The sequence below is a fragment of the Podarcis muralis genome, chromosome 6 (assembly GCF_964188315.1).
Source record: "Podarcis muralis chromosome 6, rPodMur119.hap1.1, whole genome shotgun sequence".
NCBI classification, from domain to species: Eukaryota; Metazoa; Chordata; class Lepidosauria; order Squamata; family Lacertidae; genus Podarcis; species Podarcis muralis.
In genome coordinates this window covers 9387240-9413479 of record NC_135660.1, presented here as the reverse complement: position 1 = coordinate 9413479, position 26240 = coordinate 9387240, and the positions used below count along the sequence as shown (strand labels likewise).

The 26240-nt window shown below is 43.6% G+C and overlaps 1 protein-coding gene across 9 annotated transcripts in view; it reads left to right on the top strand.

The window, feature by feature from the left end:
- The window catches only part of ATP11B (ATPase phospholipid transporting 11B (putative)), an 81310-nt gene extending 55770 nt beyond the window's left edge, over window positions 1-25540 (top strand). Inside the window, exons 26-31 of one of the 9 annotated variants that reach the window (XM_077929741.1) lie at window positions 656-721; window positions 1301-1404; window positions 2139-2304; window positions 7227-7312; window positions 16115-16248; window positions 21984-25540. In XM_077929741.1, the coding sequence (XP_077785867.1) occupies window positions 656-721; window positions 1301-1404; window positions 2139-2304; window positions 7227-7312; window positions 16115-16217 (525 nt within the window). In that variant the 3' untranslated portion in view covers window positions 16218-16248; window positions 21984-25540. Of the gene's footprint in view, window positions 1-655; window positions 722-1300; window positions 1405-2138; window positions 2305-7226; window positions 7313-9212; window positions 9235-11783; window positions 11839-13242; window positions 13367-16114; window positions 19156-20122 lie in introns of those variants that run through there. The other 8 variants (XM_077929740.1, XM_077929742.1, XM_077929743.1 and 5 more) reach the window with 8 other exon arrangements.
- Window positions 25541-26240: the final 700 nt, after the last annotated feature.

The window sequence follows — 26240 nt, the reverse complement described above, 5'->3', positions numbered from 1 at the left end:
TTAAAAATATGTGGTCAGATTTTGATAGCAGAGTCCAGGGAGTATATACCAAAACAACAAAAAAGCTATCTGGTTCAGATTTAAGATGGGAGGATGTGAATGATTACATACTTGGAGTGATTGCATTTATTGTAGCAGGAATACAAATACCAGAACTGATGGACATGTGCCTGAATTCTCTTAGTTCACACTGTTTCTTTCAGAAAAGTCTGCACAGCCTTGCTCTAAATTGTTGTGCAGGTGATCCTTGAAACAAGTGCCCACCATTATTTTTGAGTTTTGCAGGCGCTGGTTTGCAAAATCTAAATGTGATGCTGCATTGAAAGGAAAATATCCCAACCCCAGTAATTAAAGGCTACTCGCTTTCCCACTGCTGTAGAATTTTTCAGTAGCCGGGTGTTTACGTATAATTGGCTGTCTGGTGGGGATCTGAATGTTGTAGCTCATACTCCTCTTCCCTGTTTTGCTTTGCACTTTCCCCTCTTGCCTTACTAAATAGTTAGCGTTTCGCATTTCTGTGCTTTCAGTAGAATTAGTTTGACCAGTGTAGTTGCATCACTTGTAGCTGCATTCACGGGGCCGGGGGGGGGGGGGGAGTTAAAGTAACTTTCATCTGCTTTAAACACACTGCACCTTGTTCTTTCTCCTTTCACAGATGTTTGGAAACTGGACATTTGGTACTCTGGTTTTCACGGTTATGGTTATAACAGTGACAATGAAGGTATAGTAACACAGTTGTGACTTTGCTATGCACGTTTAATTGTCTTAGATTTCCCTAACGGTTTAGAAAGTGAGGCTTTCACGCTCCTTTTCTAGCTTTTTCTTGAATGTTCAAGAACAACCAGATTTAGACGTAAACTAGGGCTGAACTGAATTAGTCATCTAACTTTTCACCATTTTTCATTTTCACATTGAAAATTTCACCTTTCAGTGAGGCCGAGAAAGTAGGCATCCTGTGTCAAATACATTTTTGGATTTGGGTTGTTTCAAAGGGATCTCCTTGGCTTTGGAGTTCTCAGGCAAACTTTAAAAGAATACACCAGTTGGGAAAATGGTGTAGTTCCCAGTGAACCCTAAGAGGAAGTACTGGAAGACTTCTTTAAAGGGAACTTGTTCTACCACCAGCCTAGGCCAAAAGGTGTCAACTTAGGAAAGAATCCCAGCGTTGCTTTTTTCCAACAACTCCACAGCCTTATGGTGAACCCCCATTAAAGAGTGGGGACCACTTTTATACTAATTAAATGTATTTTCTATTTGGTGATTTTTTTTTGCCAACTTTGTTGTGTTCTTTTCCTTTCAGATGGCTTTAGAGACTCATTTCTGGACCTGGATAAACCATTTTGTTACCTGGGGTTCCATTGTCTTTTACTTTGTCTTTTCCTTGTTCTATGGGGGAATTATCTGGTAAGTGTGTGTGTTTACGTGCCAACAGAAGAGTCAGTATCTTGTGGTCTGTACTATGTGCAGGGGGTGGGAGGGGAACGTTTGCCATGAATGCAGTGAAGTGGATTGATGGGAATAAGTTAAGCGACAGGTTTTAAAAGATCAGTGAGCAGAATGCAGGGTCACCGTACATATGCATGTGCCCAAGAAACTTGGATTGCTGTTACTGGCTCTTTCAAGTACTCCCCTGAGCAGGCAAGTCACAGCCCCATGGATCAAAAAATGGTAGGTAATATTTCAGTGGTATATCATCTAGATCAGCCTTTCTCAACCTGTGGGTCCCCAGATGTTGTTGAACTACAACTCCCATCACCCCTAGCTAGCAAGGCCAGAGCTCAGGGATGATGGGAGTTGTAGTCCAACAACATCTGGGGACCCACAGGTTGAGAACCGCTGATCTAGATGCTCTAGAACCAAGGAGTATCCCAGGACTTGAGTCAGTGAACACGCATACATCCCAACGGTGTGTTAGATAGCCATTCCCAAAATCTGCTCAAAAGACAAAAAAAGGAGTGATGACTGGTACCAGAAATTTTAAGCTACCCCTAGAAAATAGTATAAAATGTGAGTCTTCCGCTACTGGTGCCTTGCTGGGGTGTGGGATTCTGCATGCTTTTCTGTTTTAGCCAGTGATAAAAATTGATTTGTTCTTGTTCATTCATCTGTTTTCCTGTAACTTGTTCTTACTATTCCAGGCCATTTTTGCACACCCAAGACATGTACTTCGTATTTGTCCAGTTGCTCTCCAGTGGCTCTGCTTGGTTTGCCATAATCATCATAGTTGTCACTTGTTTGTTTTTCGATATTGTGAAAAAAGTACTGTACAGACACCTGCAGCCCACAAGTACAGAAAAAGCCCAGGTAACTTGCACCTACATGTGGTTTTTGTAACATTAAAAGAGGAGGCTTTACCAGGGAGACCCCCTGCAAGTCTGATGAACTTTTCTCTGCATATGAAACCTTTCCTGCAGTTCTTGGATGAATCACTGTGATGCTGCTGAGCATAAAATAGAAATGGAAGATTGTAAATGGTTTTTTTTTCTTTTGTTAGTCTCTTGACTAGAATGGAAGTGAAAGTGTGGTTATTGCCAGGGATGGAAATTTTCAGTGATAAATAGTCTTGCTTAAGGTCTTACGAATTCTTCCAGGTACAGTCTAGCTCACTTTACTTTTAGTCACAAGTGGATCACTGCAACTCCTCACTGATGATGATTTGATAATCCACATGATTACAGCATCAGGGGAACTACTTTCCCCACAGTTCTCAGTTTCTCTTGCATGCACAGAACCTTGGATCATAGTTCCTGTGCCTGGATCTGCCCCAGTATTTTCCCCTTGCCCCCAAGACATTGTCCAGAAAAGGCATGTGTATGTGATTATAATTCCTCAAGTAACGCCATGACAGAGCTGCAGCAATTATGGATCTGTTTTGGATGAGGCCAGACCCCAGGAAGCCTGGGCTCTATAATCTGCAATGGATCTGGGGAGATAGGAAAATGTCTAAAATTTGGTTTGTGAACCCAACACTCTGCATTTGTCAGATCACCAGATACTACACCAGGTTTCCTCTTGATCCTTGGCAGCCCAAAGTACTCTGTAATGGCCTCCCGCTATAGTGCTCCTGTCATTCTGGGGCTGTGTTTCAGTGCTGTCAGTAGCCACTAGTTCCTGGTTCATGTTCCGTGGATTCCGGCATTTAAGTCATAGTGGGAGATCAGCCATTGCTGACATGGTAGCATGTCTTATAAATGTGCATCCTAAGCATTCATTCTGAGTCTCAGTTCAAGCTCAGGGAACTTCTTGGCTGGAGCCATTTGGGCAACAAATGTGCCCTTTCTATATACACACACGTGTTCTAATATTGCCCGTTAACTATACAGATGCACTATTCTGCATTCAGCGGATGGCAGCTGAATGCACAGTAGATTCTTCCTTTCCCAGACAAGCAGAGCCAAGTATGAGAAGATGGTGTAGAGGCAGCGCTTCCTCTGTGTACCGCCAAACAGTAGAAGGTCCTGTCTTTTAGTGAGTTACATGAGAGAACCCCTTCCCAGTAGCTCCTTCCTCCTTGAGCAGGCAGTAAATCACCTGCTGTAATACTCTGTGCTTGGCAGTCTCCGTGAGCCCTGCCTAGGCCTCTTACAAACTACTCCTGCTAGACATGACGCATGGAGAAGCATCATGGTGATTCGTATTAGGGTGAGGCTTCTGAAGGTTGGTCTCCTGCTGGTATTTCCCCATCCCTGGTTTTTGTGTGTGTGATTATTTGATAAACAGAACAATCCTCTTCTTACATTCAGGATGCCACAAAGTCTCAAACTGCGCCAGTGGCTATTCAGAATCTGTACTTAACAACTCTGTCTTCCACAATACAGCCCATTATAAACAATGCCTTCCTGAAGACCGGAGCATGTTGTGGCACAGTAACACTCTGTCCAATCAGAGTGACTTGTTTATTGCTTTGAATTGTAGGTCTGTAAGCCGCAGGAAGCCTCCTCCAGCACTTCCAATATCTGTAATTCATTTCTTATTTGTCTTGGAAGTAGGCTCCATATGCAACTAGCAGGGGGGGGAAATCATTGGCTTGGATCCCGTAGAGCAGTGTTTCCCAAACGTGGGTCTCCAACTAGATATCCCATCACCCCTAGCTAGCAAGACCAGTAGTTAGGGACGATGGGAATTGTAGTCCCCAAACAGCTGGAGACCCACGTTTGGGAAATACTGCTGTGGGGGCTCCCAGTGTAAGAAAAGCAGGGAGACTCCAGTTCACTCTGCAGCTCTCTGCACCATCTTCCATGTTGTTTGTGGGGGAGTTCCCAACCCTCTGGGGCCGCTTTTCATAGGACACAGGGCTACAGGAGGAAAGAAGAATTGGCGAAAATTGCTTTTCTCCAGCAGGTATTCCCTATAAGCAGAACTCAGTTCACAGGAAGCCTGGATCCAGCCCAGGGTGTGTGAATCATTGTTTTATGCTTTAGGAATTCAGTTCCATTTAGATGTTTATTTTCCTCAGCTTAAACTTGGTAGGTGGTCCATTAACCACCAGTGGTGCTGTACAAGGGGCAGTTGCTAGGAAAGTCCAGTTCTATGTATGACTGCCAACACATGACTGCCAACACAGCAGCTAATATCTGCATATAATTATCAGTGGTCTTTCAAGACCTTGAATGGTCCTCCAGCAATTTGTGATGTGTAGTTAATAAAATGTGATCTGTATTTTGTGCAATAATGGAATGTCTCCTTTGAGCTGCATCTGAAAACACCAGTTATATTTCCTTGAAATCAGCCTATTGAAATCAGTCTCATCCTTCCCAACCATACTGAGTCATGCCTTAAGACATGTTTAAAACAGTTATAAATGTGAGTTTAGTTAGCAAAATTCATTCCATGCATTTGGATTGTATCTCTAACTACTTTTTTGCAGGCAACCCTCTAATACAAAATACTTTCTCAGGAGGTGAAAATCAAACATGGTCACTTTAGGGCAGTACTTTTGTTTCTCCTAGCAGTCTTACGCCTGCCATACTTTATGGCCCCACTTAACTCATCATGCAAGTGACTTGTTACATCTCAGTTTAATTGATCTTTATTTATTGTTTTTATTGAACTTTATTGTTAAATTTTCTAAACGACCTTTCTACAAAAATTATCCAAACATTGTGGTCAGAATGGACAACGGTGGGCCTCTCACAGAGGTAACAATCCTGTATCTGGACTACACCACATTAGACTGGGGTTTACCCCATACCTAGAAAACTGACACATCAGGGAGAAGACAGCTAGGCTAGAATCCTCCCATTTGATGTGCTAGTCTGAGCCGTCTTCCATATAAACATCTTGCATATCCATCACCTCAGCCCCCACCTGTTTTCTGAATTGGTATAGCCCAGACACAGTTGATAACTCAAGTGACAACTAGTCCTGCATTTGAGAGCAGATTAGAGAATTCTCTGCTGATATTCACACCACTTAATGCATTATCTGAAATTACTGTTTAATTTCATCAATTGTTAAGCTAGATTTATTTTACATGACTAAAGCTGGCATTTAAGATGCTATTTTCAGCTCAGAAAAGGAGAAAAAAAATATTTGGAACCGAGCACTGCACATTTAGCTGTGAATGAGATTGCAATGAGACCCACATTGTGTCTCTTAAAAAAAAAGTATGATTTTCATATCAGTTTATGGCTAGGGAGTCAAAGTTGAAAGCGGACATCTAGCTTTCTGAAGTGACATTAAAGCAGCCGAAGTGAATGTTTACTGTTCAGCTGCTTGTGTGATTTAACTATACAATTAGTCTTGTGCCACAACAAGAGTGCTTGAACCACACATCCCCTAACGATTTTTATAGCTTGCAGCTTTCATGCTTAAGTAATAAAGCATTAAATGTGTTTAGTGTTGATTTGCTGTGCGTGAGCGATGCCAAGAACTGATGAAAACATGAAATAAATAGTAGCTCCATTAATCATAAATGGCTTCAAATCCATCCTCTGTAGAGACAGGTCCCCTCACTTACAGCGTGCATTGTTAACGTACTAATAGAAACACTCACCAACAATGGCATTTGAAAAAGCCTTAAATTAAAATTATGTGCTCCAGTTCCTATTAATGAAGAATAGTTCGTGGGGAGTCTGCTAAGGGTGTGCTATTTTCTGTTTCCCGTTTTGTGTGCCTGTAAAATGTTCCTTTTTGGCTCAAAGCCGCAGCTTTAGTTCACAGCGGCCAAGTTTGCAGGTGTCATTAAGCCAAACTGTGGCTTAGCATGAGCCCAATGGCTCCTTCCCTGGCTTAATTGACCTCGTAGCTAAGCCATAGTTTGACTTAACATGTTGTCCGAACCCAAGATTGTGCTTAAAGTAACTCCTCCTTAACCATGTTCTGTAGCCAAGGTTTGTCCTTTGATTACAAATCATGGTCAAGGAGACAGAGGGGCCTTAACCGTGATCCTTGGTTTGGACGACACGCTGTGTCAAACCTTTGCTTAGCTGCCATCCCACACTTGCGGAAAAAACCCCAAGGAGGAGCAAACTGGATTCAAGCTCCTCTCCAGGAGAGAGAGAGAGCGCGCGCATTTATGTGGTCACAGTAAACTGTATTCTGGCTTACCATGATGTGCAAACCAGCCCATGGTTGCTGTGCAACCTCCTCCTCTTGGCTTTTGTACCAGAGCTTATGTAAAACTGTGTGGGAATAAATGACCCACGGAGGAAACCTCTTAATTAAAAATATTGGTACAAACGATGGGATGTAAGTCAGGTTTTTGGTCCACCTATCCCTATTTTCCACACCTCACCTACCACCCACATGACGGGAAGCTGAAAATGGGATGGCAAAGGCCAAAATGACATGGATGGTGTTAGAAATGGACCTGCTTGTATTAAATCCCCTGTGTGGAGGAACACTGGTTTGCAACAAGTTAAAAAGACAAACGCAGCCAGGAAGCCACGCTGTGCAGGCTGAGCATATGTTCCCCGTAACTGACACAGCCGTGTGTTAATTCAGCGCAGTCCATTCTTAATTTACTGCGAACATAAGCTTTTCCTCTTCCTTTATCAAACCATTACGTGCAGCCCATATTGGGCTAGGTGACGCGTGTTAACCATTCGGAAACCAGTGTCCCTGCGCTTACGTGCTCTGCCTACAAGATTAGTCCCTGTGTTTTGAAAAAAGATCTTTGCCTTTAAAGATCCTGTCCTGTGTCTGTCTTTTTATATATATATATATATAAAGGTGACTGCTTCTCACTGACCTGTGTGTTCCATCCCTTCTTTGTCCACCTGTAGATGTACTCCAGCAGAGTTGCTTTAAGCGAGGAATGCATCGCACTGCAGCCATTGTCCAGGGCTCCGAGTCAGCTGAGCAAAATTAGGTAGAGTAGGAGGAGCAGATCCTTCCCCACTTTTATGCATGCTGAAGGCCAGCTAACCAGCAATGAGAGAGAGAAAGGGGCAAGAGGCATGGACAGTGGTGTGGACTGAGAGCACAGTAGCGGCAGCGCACATTCGTCCCTTCCTGTCTCCCACACAGCCCTTAGCTTCGCTCTGTGTTTGCAGACCCAAACGCAGCATGCATTTTAAAAACATAAATAGTTCTTCTTGGGGGGGCTTGGGCGGGTGGGGGAGAGGTTGCAAGCATGACGATCAATGTTCAGAATCCCAAGTCTACTCCCCGCTCTGCTGTATAAAATAACTAAAATCTTTCAAGCATGGTCCCAGCGCTTCTGCTTAACTTAACCATCCATGATGTTAACTGCTTTTTGCATGTCGGACGGTTTCAGCTGCAGCAAACATAACTGTTCATTCTTGACTACTTTGACTTTTGCTAATTTGATTTAAAAAAAAAAAAAAAGCACAAGTGATGGGCAACTTCCTTGTGGTTTGTGTATATATGTGTAAATTTTGTGCAGCTTCATATTGTGTTTTGCACCTGAATGCCCTATGGATGTGTTTATTGTAAGCAAGGGGTTGATGGGACGGTGTTGATTAGACTGAGTGAATGCATTACCAGCCAAAACATATTTCACTTGATCAGCAGGTGATATTCTACAGGGACTTAAAGAGAGCAAATAAAGGAGAAATTTGCACAAAAATAAAGGCCCAGGTTAAAGGCCTGTAGGCCTCCAGCTCAGCTCTTCATCCATGTTATAAAGTGGTGTTTCTCATCCAAGGTTTAAAACTGACATCCTGAATTACAACTGTGAATTACAAATTCAGACATGCCTACCTTTCTGAGCTTAACATGCCAAGATCTGTACAAGCCTTCTGCCCATGTGCTCTGCCCTCGTATTGGTCCTTTCCTGCCTTTTGGACGCACTGCGATTCACTTCCAGGAACAATCTGCCATAGTTCCAGGTTGCTTCTGAATCGGGGAATCTTAAAACACAGTTGGAAGTTGTTTTTAAGGTCCTGGCCAGTTCTGGCTGCGATAACTGTAGTTTTTCAGCTCAGACATAATGGGGAGCTACGGTCAATTAAACTTGGAAGTATTCTTTCATGATGGGCCGAAAAAGGGGCAGTTCAAGGTCAGAGCATGTGCACACAAGGCTCATGCATATCTTAGTGAATTAAGTCAATATACATTTCTCCGAACTGGGCCGGTGTGTGACAGCACAAGAAAAAAACCTGAATTGGTTTTGCAGCGGAGTCAATACAGATGTTTCCTTGGCAGTATGTAAGCAAACACTTTCCAATCTGACCTGTCAAAAATTTGAAGTGTCGAGACTTCTTGTCCCTGGCGGGTAGAATGTCATCACATTAAGTACTAATAATGTGTCAGCATTTACTTTGATATTTGGAAGTACTCATATGATGTCTTAGGTACTCTTGGGCACCACACAGGCTTTTGTGGTTTTCAGCCTATCCAAAGCACATTTTCCCCAGTTTGCATAGTTTTAAGCCGATAGCATTTCTTACAGTGATTGACTACTCCTTCCGCATTTTTTTGTGGGGAGCCCTCAAATATATAGATCTGCTTTCTGCCTTGGGTGTTGATGCCCCCAAGTGGGTTTAGCATCACCTGTTGCTCGAAGGCAGGAAACTTGTGGTTCTTCTAGCCCTACCACACCATACAAGTGGCTCATTCCATTTATCTTCCTTTTCAAAAGTCGTAAGCAGCCTTTCTGCCACGGTGGTGGTGTGGAAGTGTAGTGGGAAAGGTCAGAAAACTGACACAGAACAGTGAAAACACAAACCACCCGAGTGCTTTTGCAGAACGACTTGAGTTTCAGCTTGATTTCTGTCATTTAATAGTAAATATTGATGTTTCCCAAGGCATTAAATCTCACAAGAAGAACTCTGCTCCATCTGATAAAGGCGTGTCTAGCCCAGCATCCTGTTTCCTATGGGATGCCCGCAAGCCAGGATTTACGGGCCATAGCATTCTACCCACTTGCAGTCCCCAGAAGCAGGTATTTAGAACCACACTGCCTCCAACAGTGGTTAGTAGTTACTGTGGTTAGTAACCACTGACAGCCTTAATCTCCATTAATATGGTTAACCTATTAAACCTCTTGAAGTTGGTAGTAGTACAGCTTTAGCCAGCAAATCCCATAAACTAGCTCAGGGTTTCCCAGACTTGGGTCCCCAGCTATTTTTGGACTACAACTCCCATCATCCCTGACCACTGGTCCTGCTAGCTAGAGATGATGGGAGTTGTAGTCCGACAAAGCTGGAGACCCACATTTGTGAAACCCTGGTCTGGCTATTCGGTGTGGGAAGTACTTCCTTCTGTCTGTCCTGAATCCTCAGCCATCCATCTTGCAATAGATGGTCTCAGGTTCTGGCATTATGAGAGAGGGAGAAACCTCTCTGCACCGTCTCCATGCCAGGCATAATTTTACACACCTCTCTTTTGTCCCTCCTCCTCACGTTTTTCTCCAAAACATTTTAGTCTTTGCTCGTAGGGCACTTGTTCCAACCACTTCATGATTTTGGTTTCCCTTTTCTTCAGCTTATGAGTTACAGCAACCAGAATCATACATGATATTCCAAGTGCCATCAGACCATAAATTTGTATAAAGACATGATGCTGCTGCCCATTTTATTTTTGGGTTCTTTCCGTGGAATTTGCCCCATTCTCAGCAGCCACATGCAGGGGCAACATTTACATTGAGCTATCAACTGTGATCCAAAATCCCTTTCCTAGTCAGTGGCTGGCTGCTGCTAAATGTCAGAATCAAAAACCCAATTCATGGTTGCTGCAATCAGTGACCCAGTATCTCTCTTTTGATCTTCAACAAGAATAACAAATTCTAATGATGTATTAGCAATAGAAATGAAGAAAACCTTAGTCTGGAAGCAGTGGTGGATTGTGCTGTTTCCCAGACATGAGCAAGTCATTCCGGACATTAGTTTTGCAGACATGAATAAATGGGTCCCTGTATCTCCGTTTATCTGCTGCTTTTCTTCTGTTGTCAATAAACTCTCAAGCATTTCTGCACCTTTCATCAGAATAGCAGCTTTCAAGTAACAGAAATATTAAGGATAATGTTGATCTTATACTTTTCAACGGAGTTAAGACTTGACAGAAACATTAATTCAGCACCTCATAATTGTGGGTGTTTCCCAGCATACCTTGCTAAATCGGCAAAAGATAAAGTATTTAGCTTATGACCTCCCATTTTTAACACAGTCTTCCTCAAACTTGTCCAGATGTTTTGAGACTACAGTTCCCATCATCCCTGACCACTGGTCCTGCTAGCTAAGGATCATGGGAGTTGTAGGCCAAAAACATCTGGAGGGCCAAGTTTGAGGAAGCCTGCTTTAACGGTTCTTCAGGTTTACTGATAAATGACCTCTCCCAGGTAAAATGTTAATTACCATTTACCAGGAAGGCCAAAAAGGACTCCACATGGCACTGTAGCTTCATCAGTAAACGTATTGAGCCTAGGACATGTGGTTTGGCTATTTTGTTAACTATCCACTGCTGGAAGAGTTGGTATGCTAAAATCTCAATTGGACCAGTGTAGTGTTTAAGGTCATATCGGTTCTTCCTTGCCTGGAGGTGCAGGAATGAGCATGCCGCCATATTACAGAGCCCACAGAAGCATAAAGCCTTGAGCTCAATGGCTTTCTATCTTTAAAGCTTGTGAACAAATTTGTAAAGCAGGATATGGATCACTTTAATGGATAAATGTCTAATAGCCTGTAGTTCCACTGAGCTTACAGGACTAAGGCTGCACACGTGAGAGTAGATACCATTGGACTTGGTGGCATTTACTTCCGAGGCTCAGGCTGCAAGCCCCCTCAAATTTAAAGCTATTCTGCCTAATTCCCTGTTTCCAGGAGAAAGTTGTGTTCCAGAGCCTGGGGCATTGGCCAGAGTGCCTTCACAAAAGCCGCTCTGAAATCTGAAGTTCTAATTTTGAAGCTTGCAGATACTGCAGTTAAAAACAAATTGCTAGTTTTCATGGAAAGCTGACTTGGGAGTATGCTACTTTAAAAAGCCCTTGGAGGTTTTTACTGATCAAGTAGTATGTGAATCTTGTCAAATGCAAAATAAATACCAATTATCAAAGCCCATTGCAAATCAGTACTGCACTGAAAAACAATGAGCATAGTAATTGCCTTTAGATTTGTTTAGATCAGAGTTTCCCGAACTTGGGTCTCCAGCTGTTTTTGGACTAACTCCCATCATCCCTAGCTAGGAAGACCAGGGGTCAGGGATGCTGGGAACTGTAGTCCGAAAACAGCTGGAGACACAAGTTTGGGAAACCCTGGTTTAGATCTCATGCTTTTTGCTTTTACCAATATAAAATCATTATTGTGCAACTTCTTGCTGCCATCAGAGCATCCAGATCTAATCTTGGACAATATCTCATGTAAATGACATTATTTCCCCAGGAATGAATCCCTCATTGCTCATTCTGAAGTTGTGAAGTAAATCAGGCAGAAACCAGCATGTTGACCCAAAGCAATAGTAAGGTGGTTTAAATATGCTTTTAGTAAAAGTTATAACAGTTGATAGAATAGTGCTATTAGATATTGTACATGAAGTACATTGAAAAGAGATGCTGAAGCAGCTTTTAGGAATTAACTCCTTTCTAGCAGAAGCACATGCAGAACAGCAGACCAGTCGTCCCCTTATTTTGTTTTAAAGCCCTAATTTGTTTGTGTATGTCATGAATTGGATTTCTTGCATTATATTTGCAAGATATGAAAATTCATCCCCGCCCATTTCATCTTTACTCAACGAAGCTCACTTGCATTACTGAAAAGCAACTGTCTTCAGTAATGCTCAGGTCCGTATTTACCCGGCAAGGAAGAGCATATTCTGTGAAATCACAACTGAGGCAGGGGGTGGATCCAAGAGCGTCCTGGCAACTTGACCATAAGTCATTGCAAGCTGCTGTAGAGAGAGAGAGAAAAAAGAGAGAAGGTAGCCACTCCCTCTGTGGTCATCAGAGATACCTTGGCAAACCAAGAGAACTCCTGGATTTTTTCATTCTGTTCTCAGAGCAAGTTGTAGGAGCAGGGGGAAAAGGTTGATTGTATTATTATTAATTGCATTTATATCCTGCATTTCCCCCCAGAGAGCTCAAGATGGGAAGCATTGTTCTTCCCCTCCTCACTTAATCCCTACATCCCTGTGCAGTAGATTGGGCAGAGAGGCAGTGACTGGCCCAAGGTCACCCAGTGAGCTTCATGGATGACTGGGGCTTGAAACCTGGTCTCCCAAGTCGTTGTCTCGAGACTAATCACTATACCTTGGCACTAATCACAGGCTTGAGTTTCTACACCTTTTTGTCTTAAAGTAGCCACTGTCCCTGGGTCTAGTTCAGCTACCAGGGTGTGCTGCTTAAGCCATTAGCCTTTGACGCATCTCCCCCCGCACAATTTATCCAGCCACCAGCTGTGGAAACTGTAAGACCAGCCATGCTCAAGGGCCAGTATGCTTCTCTTGGGTCCAATAAAGCAAACGTCTGTAGCCTTTTTCATGGTACTCGCCATTATTGTGCAAGGTGCTATACAGAACACGGGGGGTGGCACTCAAGACACCCTGCTTTGCAGGTTACATCCCCCAGTGGATTAAAGTGCCACAATTGCTGCATTGGTCAAGGATAGAACCAGCTCTCTTCAGAAAACACTTACGACAGATTGCTGATTAAACATTTGCATCTTCTCTGTTTAATTTTTGTTTATTGTTCGCTGGCATTTCAGCTTGTGGGTAAGCAAATTGCGTACACTAGCACCGAGAATGTTGCCCTGAGCGTCTCGTTTACTTGAGTGTAATGGCTGTCTTTATTTCTGTAGAATGGCTGGGTGCTTTATAAGGCCTGTTGCTTTTTGTGTCCTTTTTTAGATGGAAGAAGAAAGGGGTTCAGTCACCCCAGCATGTGATTTTACTGAAGGCAGGCACAGAGGGGAGGACAGCAGGCAACTGCTAGCAGATGCCCTTAGGCAGCGAGAGTGACCGTGTGCCCTAGGTAGTACCCGAGTTCTATATCCTAATAATCTAGCTCATCATGAATCGATTCATCTGTGGTGCCCTGTGCCCTGCACTTTTCACCATGAAGCACTTTTGACATCTTGGCATGCCTCTGGTTTTGTGTTTTTCCTAACAAACTCGATCACTAATATTGTCACATTGATTTAATTTGGTTTCTTAATTCCATTAAGAACTAATGGGGGGATGCGGGACGTGCTGCATTGCAGTCTGAAGGTTTTTTAAAAAAGCGTTTTAAGACCACTGATTATATTTAAAGTAGGGATGACTAGTCTTGTGACCTCCTGGGTGTTTTTGAACTCCCAAGTCCCATCAGCCCCAAGTAATATGGTCAGTGTTCAGGAATGATGGGAAGGCCACCTGTTGGTTATCCTCCTCTGAAATGTAGCAGACTTCAGCTAGTTCCTCTTATTTTTGTAGCCTGTAGCCTGGTCTACTGCAGGATGTCCATAGAATTTTTTTCCCTTCTGGGGTAAGACTTCCTGGGTAGGACCCAAAGAGATCTGTCTGTAGGAGGGGCCATTAGTTTTATCTTCTTCCTGTAGTCTCTTGGACCTCTCTGAGCACTGCTGGAGGGTTGGGGACCCACCAGAGAGGTCGGGTGGGTTGGTATGTGCAAGGAACTGGTGAAGAGAGACCTGAAGCGTCCAGGGGCACTGTTCTCAAATGTAGTAAAATATGTCTTGATAAGTCAAAGTTGGGAGAAGATTGATTTTATTTCGGCAGGACTGTGGTGACGTGGGAGTGAATGGAAGAAAGAGGAGAGAAGGGCATTAAGCTGTCTAATAATAATAATAATTTTATTATTTATACCCCGCCCATCTGGCCTGGCTTCCCCAGCCACTCTGGGCGGCTCCCAGCAGAAAATTAAAAACGCGATAAAACGTCAAACATTAAAAACTTCCCTAAACAGGGCTGCCTTCAGATGTCTTCTAAAAGTCAGAGAGTTGTTTATTTCCTTGACATCTGATGGGAGGGCGTTCCATAGGGCGGGCACCACCACCGAGAAGGCCCTTTGCCTGGTTCCCTGTAACCTCACAAGGAGGGAACCACCAGAAGGCCCTCGGAGCTGGACCTCAGTGTCCGGGCTGAATGATGGGGGTGGAGACGCTCCTTCAGGTATACTGGACCGAGGCCATTTAGGGCAGGGGTGTGCAGACTTTAGACTTATGAGTCTTACAGTAGAAAATGGCTGTTTAAGTGCCAGCGATTAGCTTCAATTCAATTGACAATTGCAGCGTTTGTGAGATTTCTAAAATGTGGTTTTGAAGTTGTACAAAAAGTTGTGACACTTCTGACATGGGTTTCAGCTAAGATGTTCAAGTGTGTATGTAATTGTTGCTTTCCCCCTCACTAACCATTTGGGGTTTTTTTGGGGGGGGGGGGTCCTCAGTGCCTTTCTTTCTGCTAGCCAGTTTCATACTAACTAATAAGACAAGCCTACTTTTTTGTTGTTCATTTCAGCTTGAATGCCCCGCTGCTTGTTTACCCTTTGTGCTATTGGTGGTTGTTAATGTTACTACTTTAAACATGTTTTCCCCCCCTCCTTTGCCCAGCTCTGTTGCCCCAAACTCCCTAATTCAAGTGGAAATAATTTTATTCATTGGTATTTGTACCACACACTTCCTCCAAGGAGCTCCAATCACCTGCCTTCTCAGGTTTAGCACCTTGACGCCACATAAGAAAACGGATGTCCCTTCGTTTGCTTCTCGATAAAAATCATCCCTGCTGTCACGGTAGCAGCAGCAGCAGCAGCTGTTGGCAGGATGTCAGGCATATGCCAATTCAAAATGGTTTCCTTGTCGTTTCCTTTTATTTCTCTCTATTTACGCAGCCACAGAAGTGATTCCCACTTGTTGAGTTCAAACCTAGCAGGTCAATGAGACTTTGTCAGTAGATTTCCGAGTCAAAGCTGCTTTTGACCTTGTGGGCACTGCTGGAAAGTGGGGAAGGCAACAATGGGGGCAAAAGTATGGTCTGGGTTAGGCCAATGAGACCTAAAGAGAAAGCAGAAATAGCTAGTGGGGCAGCATGGGTCAGGGATGAGGGGTGAGTATCCTGGGTCCCAGACCTCGTAGCTAATGTTGTTGTTTTGGTTTCCCATTTTGGATCTAGTGCAAAAGAAAGTGCTCTCATTAATGGCAAGGTGTCCAGGTTTTAAATCAGGGGTCAGCAACCTTTTTCAGCCATGGGCCGGTCCACCATCCCATAGACCATGTGGTGGGCCGGACTATATTTTGAAAAAATAATAAACGAATTCCTATGCCCCACAAATAACCCAGAGGATGCATTTTAAATAAAAGCACACATTCTACTCATGTAAAAACACCAGGCAGGTTCCACAAATAACCCAGAGATGCATTTTAAATAAAAGGCCACATTCTACTCATGTAAAAACACGCTGATTCCCGGACCGTCCGCAGGCCGGATTGAGAAGGCGATTGGGTCACATCCGGCCCCCCGGGCCTTAGGTTGCTTACCCCTGTTTTAAATGGTGCCCCATCACTGCTGCACCTCCATTATACTGATTTGCCCAACATAGGTTTACAGGATCTGCAAGAAGGATGCATGTAGGCCAGCTCATACGTATTGCGTTCATGCTCCTAAGATTTGTGTTGCTTCCCCCCGCTTTTCTCTAAAGAGGTTTGTGACCTGTAATAGCAAAGAAAGGAAAAAAGAAAAGGAATCTGATACGCTGATCTCTCCTTTGTCTTCCCCACCCCCTCAGCTTACTGAGACAAGTGCAGGTATCAACTGCTTGGACTCCATGTGCTGCTTCTCAGATGGAGAAACAGCATGTGCGCCTCTTAGAAGAATGCTGGAGCGAGTGATGGGGAGCTGCAGCCCGACGCGAATCAACAGGTGTGGAATTTCTCTCAATTGCCTTTGCTGCCGACGGTTCTCTTATAAACTGGAGCACGACGAGCCGGCAGCTGTAGATGTCTAAGGAAAGGCAGGAGGCGCCCACCCCCCTTTTTTATTTTTGGATCTCAAAAGATCAGTGTTTCTGCTTCTCCTGGAAGCCCTTTCAGTGGAGCGCAAGGAAGGAAGCTGCCTTTGTGTTTGTATTTTGTTCCGAAAACTTCTTGAATTTTCCCCGCGACGTCGTCCGATCCAGCAGCTGCAGTGTGCCTAGAGCGGCTTTGACATACGCATGAAGCTGCACATGAGCCGGGGCTCCCCTGCTCTCTGCAATACCAACAAGTGATCCGAGTGCATTTGCCAGGGAGCAGAAGAGAGTAGCTTCTGCTCATGCCAAGCTTTGTGCGTGTGCCGCAGTCCAAAAAAAGCTCCGTTTTTGGCTTCTCCTTTTCTTGTGTGCATATATCAGTGTGATTTCCCCCCTCCTCTCTTGCCTTGTATTTCCTTTTCCTCAAAATCTGATCACTGTCTTGATTTATTCTCCTGATTTAGCTCTTCCTTGTGTTCGCAAATTAGAAAACGGTTTGTGCAATCCCTTGTTTGTTCAGTGTCTGTCTGCTCACTAGTCATATATTGCAGTGTCTGATTCTAGTTATACAAAGGTTGCATTTTCTCCCCTGAAATATAACTTCCTCTGCAAATGTAAAAGGAATGCTTCGGGGAGGGTGTTATTTTATTTTGAGGCTTTTATTTGTTCATTGGCAGTGTTTTGTTTTTTAAAAAAAATACTTTTAAAACAATATGGAACAGGAGTTTTATATACGTACAATTGAATAGCAAAACTTGACGGAGCCAAAGCAGCTCAAAATAATAGTTTTTAAATTTTCGGGACTTTTCTACTTCTACCTGCAATACATGCCATTCAGAAATCAGTGCTAAATGTTCCTTCAGTGGTAGATACCTTTTTTAAAATTATTTTTAAAAAGCAGTATATCCAATAGAGCCCATATAAATATCCTTGACGAGCACGGTTATGTTTGGAACCGTTTTAGAACAGCAAATTTTAGAATCTGCAGAATTTGTCTGCAACTTCGTCCTTCTGCTGAAACTAGGGTAGCCGGGAGGAAACAGCGTGACACAAACAGAGAGAGGTATTTGTGGGGTAGAAAATCACCTGTTGCAGCTGAGTTTCTCCTAACACCTCCGATTGATAACCGCGTTCTGGAAAATCATAGCCACTTCACTCCCTCTCCAGCTCTGCAGCCACCGTACTACTCGGAGCTAAACCATGGGTAGACTTAGAGTTACGTGCAAATCTGGCTCGCATGCCAACATGCCACGAGCGGCTACTCAAGGGGAAAAAATTGCCTATTGCAGCTCATGGTTTTCTGGAAGTGAGACAAACAATGAGCACAGATTCTCACGCAAAGCAAGAGTGTGCAGCCATGGTTTAGCTCTGAGTAGCAGCAGCAGCAAGACTGGGGGGTGGAGCGAAGCTTTCTCGTTCTTGCTAAGCCATCGTTGGGTTTAGTGTTATTTGCAAACCAGGCCGATATCACAAAGGTTCTGGCTATTGCATGGTGTTCACAAAAGGTAGGTATAATCTGCTTCATGTTCAACTTTGGCTAACAATTCTGATGGTTTTTGCTTTTGTTTCTGCATCATCTATAAGTGTATGGCCAGCATGGTGTGACTAAAGTCTCCTATTTGACAGAATAGTACCCTCTCGAACTTACCATGCATCTTAAAAAGCAATCCAAGAACATGACTAGGCACCATCGCAGCGCATCCCGCAGCATTTTCTGTTTGGGTTTTAAATTCTGCTGAAATAATTTGGTTTCCCTTTAGATCAGCCTTTCCCAACCTGTGGGTCCCCAGATGTTGTTGAACTACAACTCCCATCACCCCTAGCTAGCAAGGCCAGAGCTCAGGGATGATGGGAGTTGTAGTCCAACAACATCCGGGGACCCACAAGTTGGGAACCGCTGCTTTAGATCATCACTTGAAAGAGACTTAATAATTTTCCTGGCCCAGTTTTACTTTGTAAATTGCACGGCACCGTTCCTCAGACAGTTTGGAATTGTAGCTCGTCTCTTTGCCAAGATTATACTGCAGCAATTGTAGAGTAAAAGTTGATTCCCTAAAATCATGGATTTAGAGCAGTTGTGCTCTAGACACGGAGTAGATGTTGCCCAAATCACCGTGATCTGAGACAGACAGGACAGTATCAGTCTTCAGTATTTCTTCCCCGAATCTATTTGAGCACTGAGATGTGCACCCAGAATAAACTCTTGGGCACCTGGAGTCCTCATTCACTTTCATGAAAGGCTGCAGAGCATGTATTCAGATCAGCTGCTGCACTGGGAATGAATGGGGGGCCTCAGTGTCTGTCCTGAGTCATTGGACCAGGGTGAAATAAGTAAGCTTAGTGACTGTAGACTCGCCATGTGCTTATGACTGATAACACTTTGGGTGTGAGCTGAGAACTTTCTAGTTATCTGTCCCAGGATTGTCTGCTGTCAGATGAAACACACGTCTTCAGGCTCTGTTTTCCACATGATTGGTAGTATAAGTAGAACGCCTGTTTCAGCCATTTCAGTTATCCACTTCCAGTATTACAATTTTTCCACTTGGCCATCAGTATCCATCAAGTCTCTTGACTTACCCATGCTAACAATTTACCTGGTCTATTGGCTCGAAGGCATTGTGTGACACCCATGATTACCAGCACTGAATATTCTGTCAAATAAGAGAACTGGAATGTGAAATCAGTACCTGGTGACATTCTGAATGGGAATGCTTTTGTTTCATCTAATGGTCTTAAATGCTTGGAGTGAAGGGGAAATGGGTACAGCACATGAAATCCTCTTTTAAAGCTTTAAAATTAAAATATGGTTTCTATTCTGAGCTTTCATTGATTTTTCAAAACAAGAATTTGTGCATGACTTTTCTAAGTTGCCAAAATATGTTGCTCGTCTGTCTTCCATCAATCAAACTGTTCGTCATTGCATTAGTCACTCAAGTGCTAATACTGGATCCTGTGGTTTTATTAACGATACATGTTCACAGCTACTTCCTCAAGGTATTTCAGATAGCTGGGATGGAGATGGATGTTTCCATTATTATTTATTTTTGGTTTTTGTTCTGAATGTGTGTTTTTTTTTAAACTTCCCAATCAGTACCTGTGCTCATTTACACCTTTCTCCCGAAATACATGTGGCACAATTGCATGCCACTAATACGCATCTTTAACAAAGGTTTCGCGCTCGTTCCAATGAGAGGGAAATATTCCACAATGGCTAGACGATCCTGCTCTTCACTGCATACCACAAGTGACTAACCTATGGCCCCTTCCATATGTTGACTTGCAATTCTCATTGGCACCATCAAGTGTTGCCAATTGTCAGGGATGGTGGATATTCTTCTGGGGGGCCATAGGTTAGCCACCTCTAGTGCATGATAAGCAGCAGTTCCCCTGTAGACAATCCTGAGACTCCTCCACAGGAGTTGGGTTCCGAATCATGGCCACTACATGAGAACAAGCCCCATATGTGTAAAGGGGCATAATTGTTTACATAATTATGAGCTAGTAATAGGGGTGCTTCTAACATGAAGCTTTCCCCCATCTTTCTTCTGCAGACTGGGAATGTTCTGCATCTCTGTTGATCGCATCCAAAATGTTACAAAGCACAGATTTGAAACCCAGGGCCCTTCCAGATGATGCCCATGATCATCCCTGGAAAACACGGACCCTTGGCTCACTTCCTTTTGCTTTTATTTTTTTTAATCCCTTTAAAATCCCCCTCCCCACTTTTTTTCCAAACAGAAATTCACATTTCCAGTCAGCAAAACTTCTTTCTTATTGTTACTTTAGATCATGGAGCTCTACGGAACCCTTCTATACCAACGACCGAAGCATCTTGACGTTGTCCACAATGGACTCAATCATATGTTGAGACTTTTCTCAGTGTCTTTTGGAAATCCATAAGCTTGCTAGCTTACAAACAGATTCAGTAGCATACCACTGGTTTAGCAAATCTGCTACCCACCCCTCACCCCCAATTTTTTATTTTAAAGAAAAGTCTTTTTGTCCTGGGGTGTCTCTTATTTCCCCCCAAATTGTTGCAGAAGATTTAAGGAGATTTTCCTCTGGGTTCCATGCCAAACAGCCTGGGTGGAATAGTTTGTATTTCATTTGAATGTCGCTGGAAAGCAGTTATGGGTTGTCCTACTATAAGAATATTGATTTTGAAGGTTCCAGATTATCATTTGCAACGAACCATGTTGAAAATGCCATTTAATGGAGCTGAAACCTATTGGCATTCTTCAGATGGATACTCTTGGTTTTCCATGAGCGAGTCAATCAACAACAATATGTTGGAATCATTTTAAAAGGAAAGACGTGGTTTGATTTGCTGTCCAGAGATCCATACTCTTAAGAAGATAATCAAGATAGGAAGTTGCTAGCACTATTAATGTGGTAGCTCCAACATCTCCACAAATTGAGAACTCAATATTTGTCATACCCTTGTTAGACTACCTGGAAGTTTTGAACATGGAAAATCACAGCAAAGTGTTGTTGAATGAATAATCGTTCTGTTCCCCAGGCATGCATGATCAGGGGGCTGCTTTTTTGTACACATTCCCCCCCTCCATATATTTATTTTGTAATATTATCCTCTTAATAGGAGAGCACTTTTAAGCAGTTAATTATTCTCCCGGTTTTTGCAGGGACTGCAGACTTAGTGGCAGCCCTTTTATGAATCCCGTATCATCCCTGTGCAGGAGTTCACATTTCAGAATGCCACCCCTGTGCAAATTGCTCGCATGTCCACTGCAGTTTCCTTTTTGAGCCAAACAGGTCATGAGCGACACTGAGAAGAGCATCATCTTCCTGGTGGTGGAAAAAAAACAATGCGTAAAATGAGGCCATTGTGTTTCGCTTCCGTATCGGGGCTCAACTGCATTGAGTGCGATGAGCTCATGACACCCTTCGTCTTTGGCCAGGCACCAGTGGGGTTGCTGCTCTCACCAGCCATGTGCCCCTATAAATGTCCACTTTGGAAGTGTCATTGCTTTTCCCACCAGGCTGCTTTAACTAGCTGCGTCGGTGGCTGCTTCCAAAAATGCAGCAAGCCTCGAAGAACCCTGTTCCGTGTTTGGATGTCATTGCGTTGACTTCTGGGTTAGGTCCTCTGCTTGCAGACGCTGTCATTTCTAGGAATGCCTGCAAGTGTTTTTTGCCACAAGTTCATGTTTTCCTTAGAGAGGAGGGGTATTCAGTATACGCCAGCAGCGCTCTGGCACAGCTCCTGTGCATTTCAGTTTAGATGCGCAAAGGAAGGAAGACGTTCCCGGTGGGTGACACCCCTTGTGATCAGATAGCTGCTGTTTGCATAAGTGATTTTGTCTCCATTTTTTCTCCTTATTCAGTCCATTTTGTCAGTGACATAAACCACTAATTCATACATGCTGTTGCCCTCCTGGTTTTTCATTTCATCTCCTCATTTCATCTTTTCAGGCAAAAGGTTAGAAAAGACATCAGGCTTGACAAATAATCAAGCTCCAAGCATTTATTGAAGCGTATAACTTAAGTTACTTTTTTAAAAAAAGAGTGTTTGAAGAGTTAGATTTTTAAATACTTTTGTCCACAGTTGCGCAATTTGAAGAGTGATTGACTTCATTTTTTCAAAACTTCCCATTTCTCCCTCCTCTCTCTCTCCTCCCCTCCTCAGTGTATGTAAGGGCGCAGAAGAAGCATGTATTTAAACAAATTCAGGAAGAGTATAAGAGTCCATCTGTCCAAGCCCAGGTATAATTTTCTATCTGAGGGGGGAAAGCAAAGTCAGAGAAGATTTATTTCATTGTACCATTTGTTTTGTGCATGATAAACAGGTCCTGGGGCAAATGGAAGCAGAGCTAATATATTTTGTATTGCACCACAGATGCTTTTATAATTTTATCTTTTTTTAAAAAAAGAATAATGTTTGTGCATTTTGGTTTCTTGGTCTGATTAGTTCTAGGTTCAGCCATAGGCCGAACAAAATGAATCCAGTGTGAAATTCATGAATTATAACATATTTGTACCTGTTAAGACCAGCCAGGAAAAGTAGAGTGGGCCCATTTTCCTGCTTTACTGATTTTAGGTAAGGGTTAAGTTCTGTTAAGTCTCTCTAGTTCACGGAATACACACAAGGAAACCTAGTGTCAAATTAGCGTTGCGTATTGCCGATCCCCTGGAAGAATCTGAACTGCAAAATCCCAGTTCAGCAGTCAAATGTTCATCCAAGATTCCCAGTCCAAAACCCTGCGAAGAGGCATGACGTGCGGACAGGGCCGTCTTCATTCATATCACCGTGGAAGCCTTCACCACGGTAGGAACTCTGCAGAAACGTTGGCCATGGAGAACTGTATCAAACCCTTGACTTTGCTCCTTAGGATTGCTAGATGGGGCTTCTGGAGGTACTCAAGTGACTCAGAAAGCCATCTCTCTTACAGAGTGTGACATCGTGCATATAGCCTCATGCTGTCTGGCACAGTCCTGCCCAGAACAAGCCAACATGGATTGTCCTCCACCTTCCGGGCAGCTCTGTGCGTTGCTTCAAGTTAGCCAAGTCCATTCTTTCTTCCAACCCCAGTCTGCGCACGGCCAGGTTTGTGGCATCCCCATTCATAGTGGGGTGTGCCTGTTCTAAATGCCACACCTTGATTGTGGAGCATGTTCCCTGCTCTCCACATTGGTGTTGGTGTGGGAGTGGTTCTGGGAAGGGTTTTGCGCCTGTCTCTTTGCGACGTGCATCTGTTGTATTTTGGCCTTGCTGACAAGCTTTCTGCTGCTGCCCCAAATGTTACCCTCAACAGAAAATACTGGGATGTATCTGGCTCAAAAGGGACAGAAGAGAATCCTCCTCACAGTAACCTTTGACAATTGGGCCTTGTTTATCATGAGAACAGGCGTAAGGAACGTCCGGCTCCCTCGAGCCCTATACAAAATGGCCAGTGGTCTGGAATGATGGTGGTTGTAGTCCACTAACATGGGTCAGGTCATGTGTTCTTCACCCATGGCTTGGAGAGTACAATGTGGAGAGGAGACTTAAATGCCCATGGAAATCAGAAGGTGTTTAGGCCCCCTTGTTTAGAACCAGTTCAGACTTCACAGATTTTTCCACAAAAGGGGACTTGGCCATCGTCAGATGTGCAGCTGCTGGGAGAAAGAAACTCCTAATGACAGCAGACAAGAAATAAGCTTGGGACTCAGGGACTCAGTGGGTCAGGCATCTCCTACATGCAGCTCTATTTGCAATACTTTGGGGGCATCTGCAGAGCCCCACGGATACTACTTATTTCCAAATACTATGGAGTTTTGTCTGCTTAAAACATGCTATGCATATTTAAGGATGTTTGGAGGTTTGCGGGAGGGGGCAGCGTACCAAAAACACTCCCTGCAAAGTCCCATTGCCTTCAGTAGGCCTGCACAGCCTCTGCCCATGTAAAGTTTCACCAGTATCGCCCTGTGTGAAGCTGCATTATGTAGTGCTAAACATTGCTCGGCCATTGAAAGAAGGTCATCTGAAACATTCTTTTGACCTGCTCCCCCCCCCCCCCAAGTTTTTAAGGCTGAATTGAATCTCTCTTTAAAATTTAATATTCCAAATTTGATTGCTTTGTGAGCTTCACTCTCCAAGTGTATCTAACATGCAATCAGTAGAACATTTGTATATCGAAATCTCTATATATATTATGCAGGAGTGACTTAAATGCCTAATAGGAAAAGCTGGGGGAAAGCACCCAGGAGCTGGAGTTCAGGTAGCTCAAGTGTAGAGACCTTGTTTTGAACGCAGAAGGTTCCAAGTTTAGGCCCTGCGGTCAACTGGCTTTGAAACACTTTGGACTGAACCCCGAAGAGCTGCCAACCAGTCTAGACTACCGAGCTAGATGGACTAGGGAGTTGATGCATAGTGGCTTCCTGTAACACATACCCATTGTCATAAGGATGCTGCGGAAACCTGCTGTGGCTCCACTCCCTAAAATCCCGGGGATTGCAATTGGGTGCAGGTACTACACATTTGCCAACGCTTACAGAACTTCCGGGGATAAGGAATGCAGACCCAAACTTCTGCAGTGTAGACTGGCTTGAGAGAGGAGGGACGTTTTGTGTTAAACCCGGGCCCCACATTGAGAAATGTGACTAACGCTGGACCCTGGAAATGTTGAAGGACTGACTACAAGTAGAGCCTGTGTGCTTATTATGGAGCAATGCCAACAATAATTTGGTGGCGGACACAACTATGGCCATCTTTATCCTTTTTGCCATGTGTCATGTAAATGCGTTGAACCTCTGTAACAGCTGATGGACAGTAGAATGATAAGTGACAGAGAAGGGCCCAGAAACATATTAGGAAGTGAAGGTGGGCTTTCCTTCACTTGGTGTCTTCTTGTTGAAGTACAACATGCAGTGGCCAGAGGCCACCAAGTTGGAGCAAAATCACTGCAAAGGGATGGTTGATCATGCTCAAACCTGCTGTCTCTGAGCTCCACTCTGCATGGTGGACTTTTGTAGCAGAGTGAACTTGGATAGGATTGTGCTGTAATTCGGCCTCACTAAAATCAATGGGGGGTGGGTAAAACACAGCTCATAATCTCTGTCTTGGGGCAGAATTTAGGTTTCAATGAGATCCCGTGCGACAGGTAGTGCTTGTTGTGTGTGTACTCACCATTTTCAACAAGAATTGCCATTTCAGAGAAAGCCTATTTTGTTACTTAGCTGCAGGATTAAATATTTACTGACTTGTTTTTTTTTAAAGAAGCTGGGAAATACTTTATTTTTAAAACGAGGGTGGTTTCAGGTGTGAGACATTATTCTTACTATGCCAAAGACTGCGCTTCATCAAACATGCTTGATTCAAGGTCCTGCAAATTGGTCCTCCTTCATGAAGACACAGCAAGCCCTCTTGATTCTCAGTTGTGGACAAGCCTGGTGGGGTGCACTGCTCTCAAGGTTTGAAAAGGCCCCTGCATGGTGCCCTTGGAAGGAGCACCGAATGCAGCCCCATCTTAGCTGTTTGAAACTGTGCAAGAGGGACATTAAAGCAGCATTGCCTGTTGGGAACCATAGCAATAATAGGTACCAAGTAATCTTGACCCCGGGCACTGTGGCCACCTCTACCATCGTTTTTAGATCCTCTGTGGAAACAGAGTTTAATATAGCGTGCTGACCGTACTGCTATGTCAATAGGTTGTTCTACAAAAGTTTATGGAAATTATATTTATTGAATAAATCTTTTGACTTTTATGCCACTTGTCTTGTCTTCACTGCTTAAGAATGGGTGCTTAAGGATTTGAGGGTGAGGAATTGCATGTTTTAGTGCATTCTGCAAATTGTGCACAGGTAGAGAAAGGAAAAAGGTTTGCAGCCCACCAACTCTGCTATCCACCTGCCATTTTTTTCAAAAAAAAGCAAGGAGTTCAAATAGAAGGTGGCAGCTTTTCCCAGTGTTTTGTGTGTTTCATTGCGCTTCCACAGTAGGGATGAGGCTTCAGTAGCCTCTCACTTGAATCCAAGGGCCCTTCAAACCTTTTGATTCTAACACCTGGAGGGCCACAGCTCCCCATCCTTACTCTGCAGATTTTAACGCATTGGTTTAGATTATTGTTTAGTCACATTAAAAAGGCTGCAATACTTGCAAGCTTTCTTTAGGATGCACCGCAATAGCAGCTAGTGTTAACGCGCACGCATTCACCCATTGAACAATAACCCATTATCTGTTGTTTGTTACCCTACACTCTCGGGTCAACCCCCCCCCCCAAAAAAAAAAAAACTAAACCTGTTATACAGTGCTTTATATTTACACAAATAATCCACCACAGCAAATAGCCATGGCTTATATTGTGCTTTTCATCGAAGAAGAAAAATAGGGCCAGTACACATCAACCTGCCTGCCCAAATCAGAAATTGCTATACAACCACAAAGGCAGCTGCAGGTGTAGCAAGC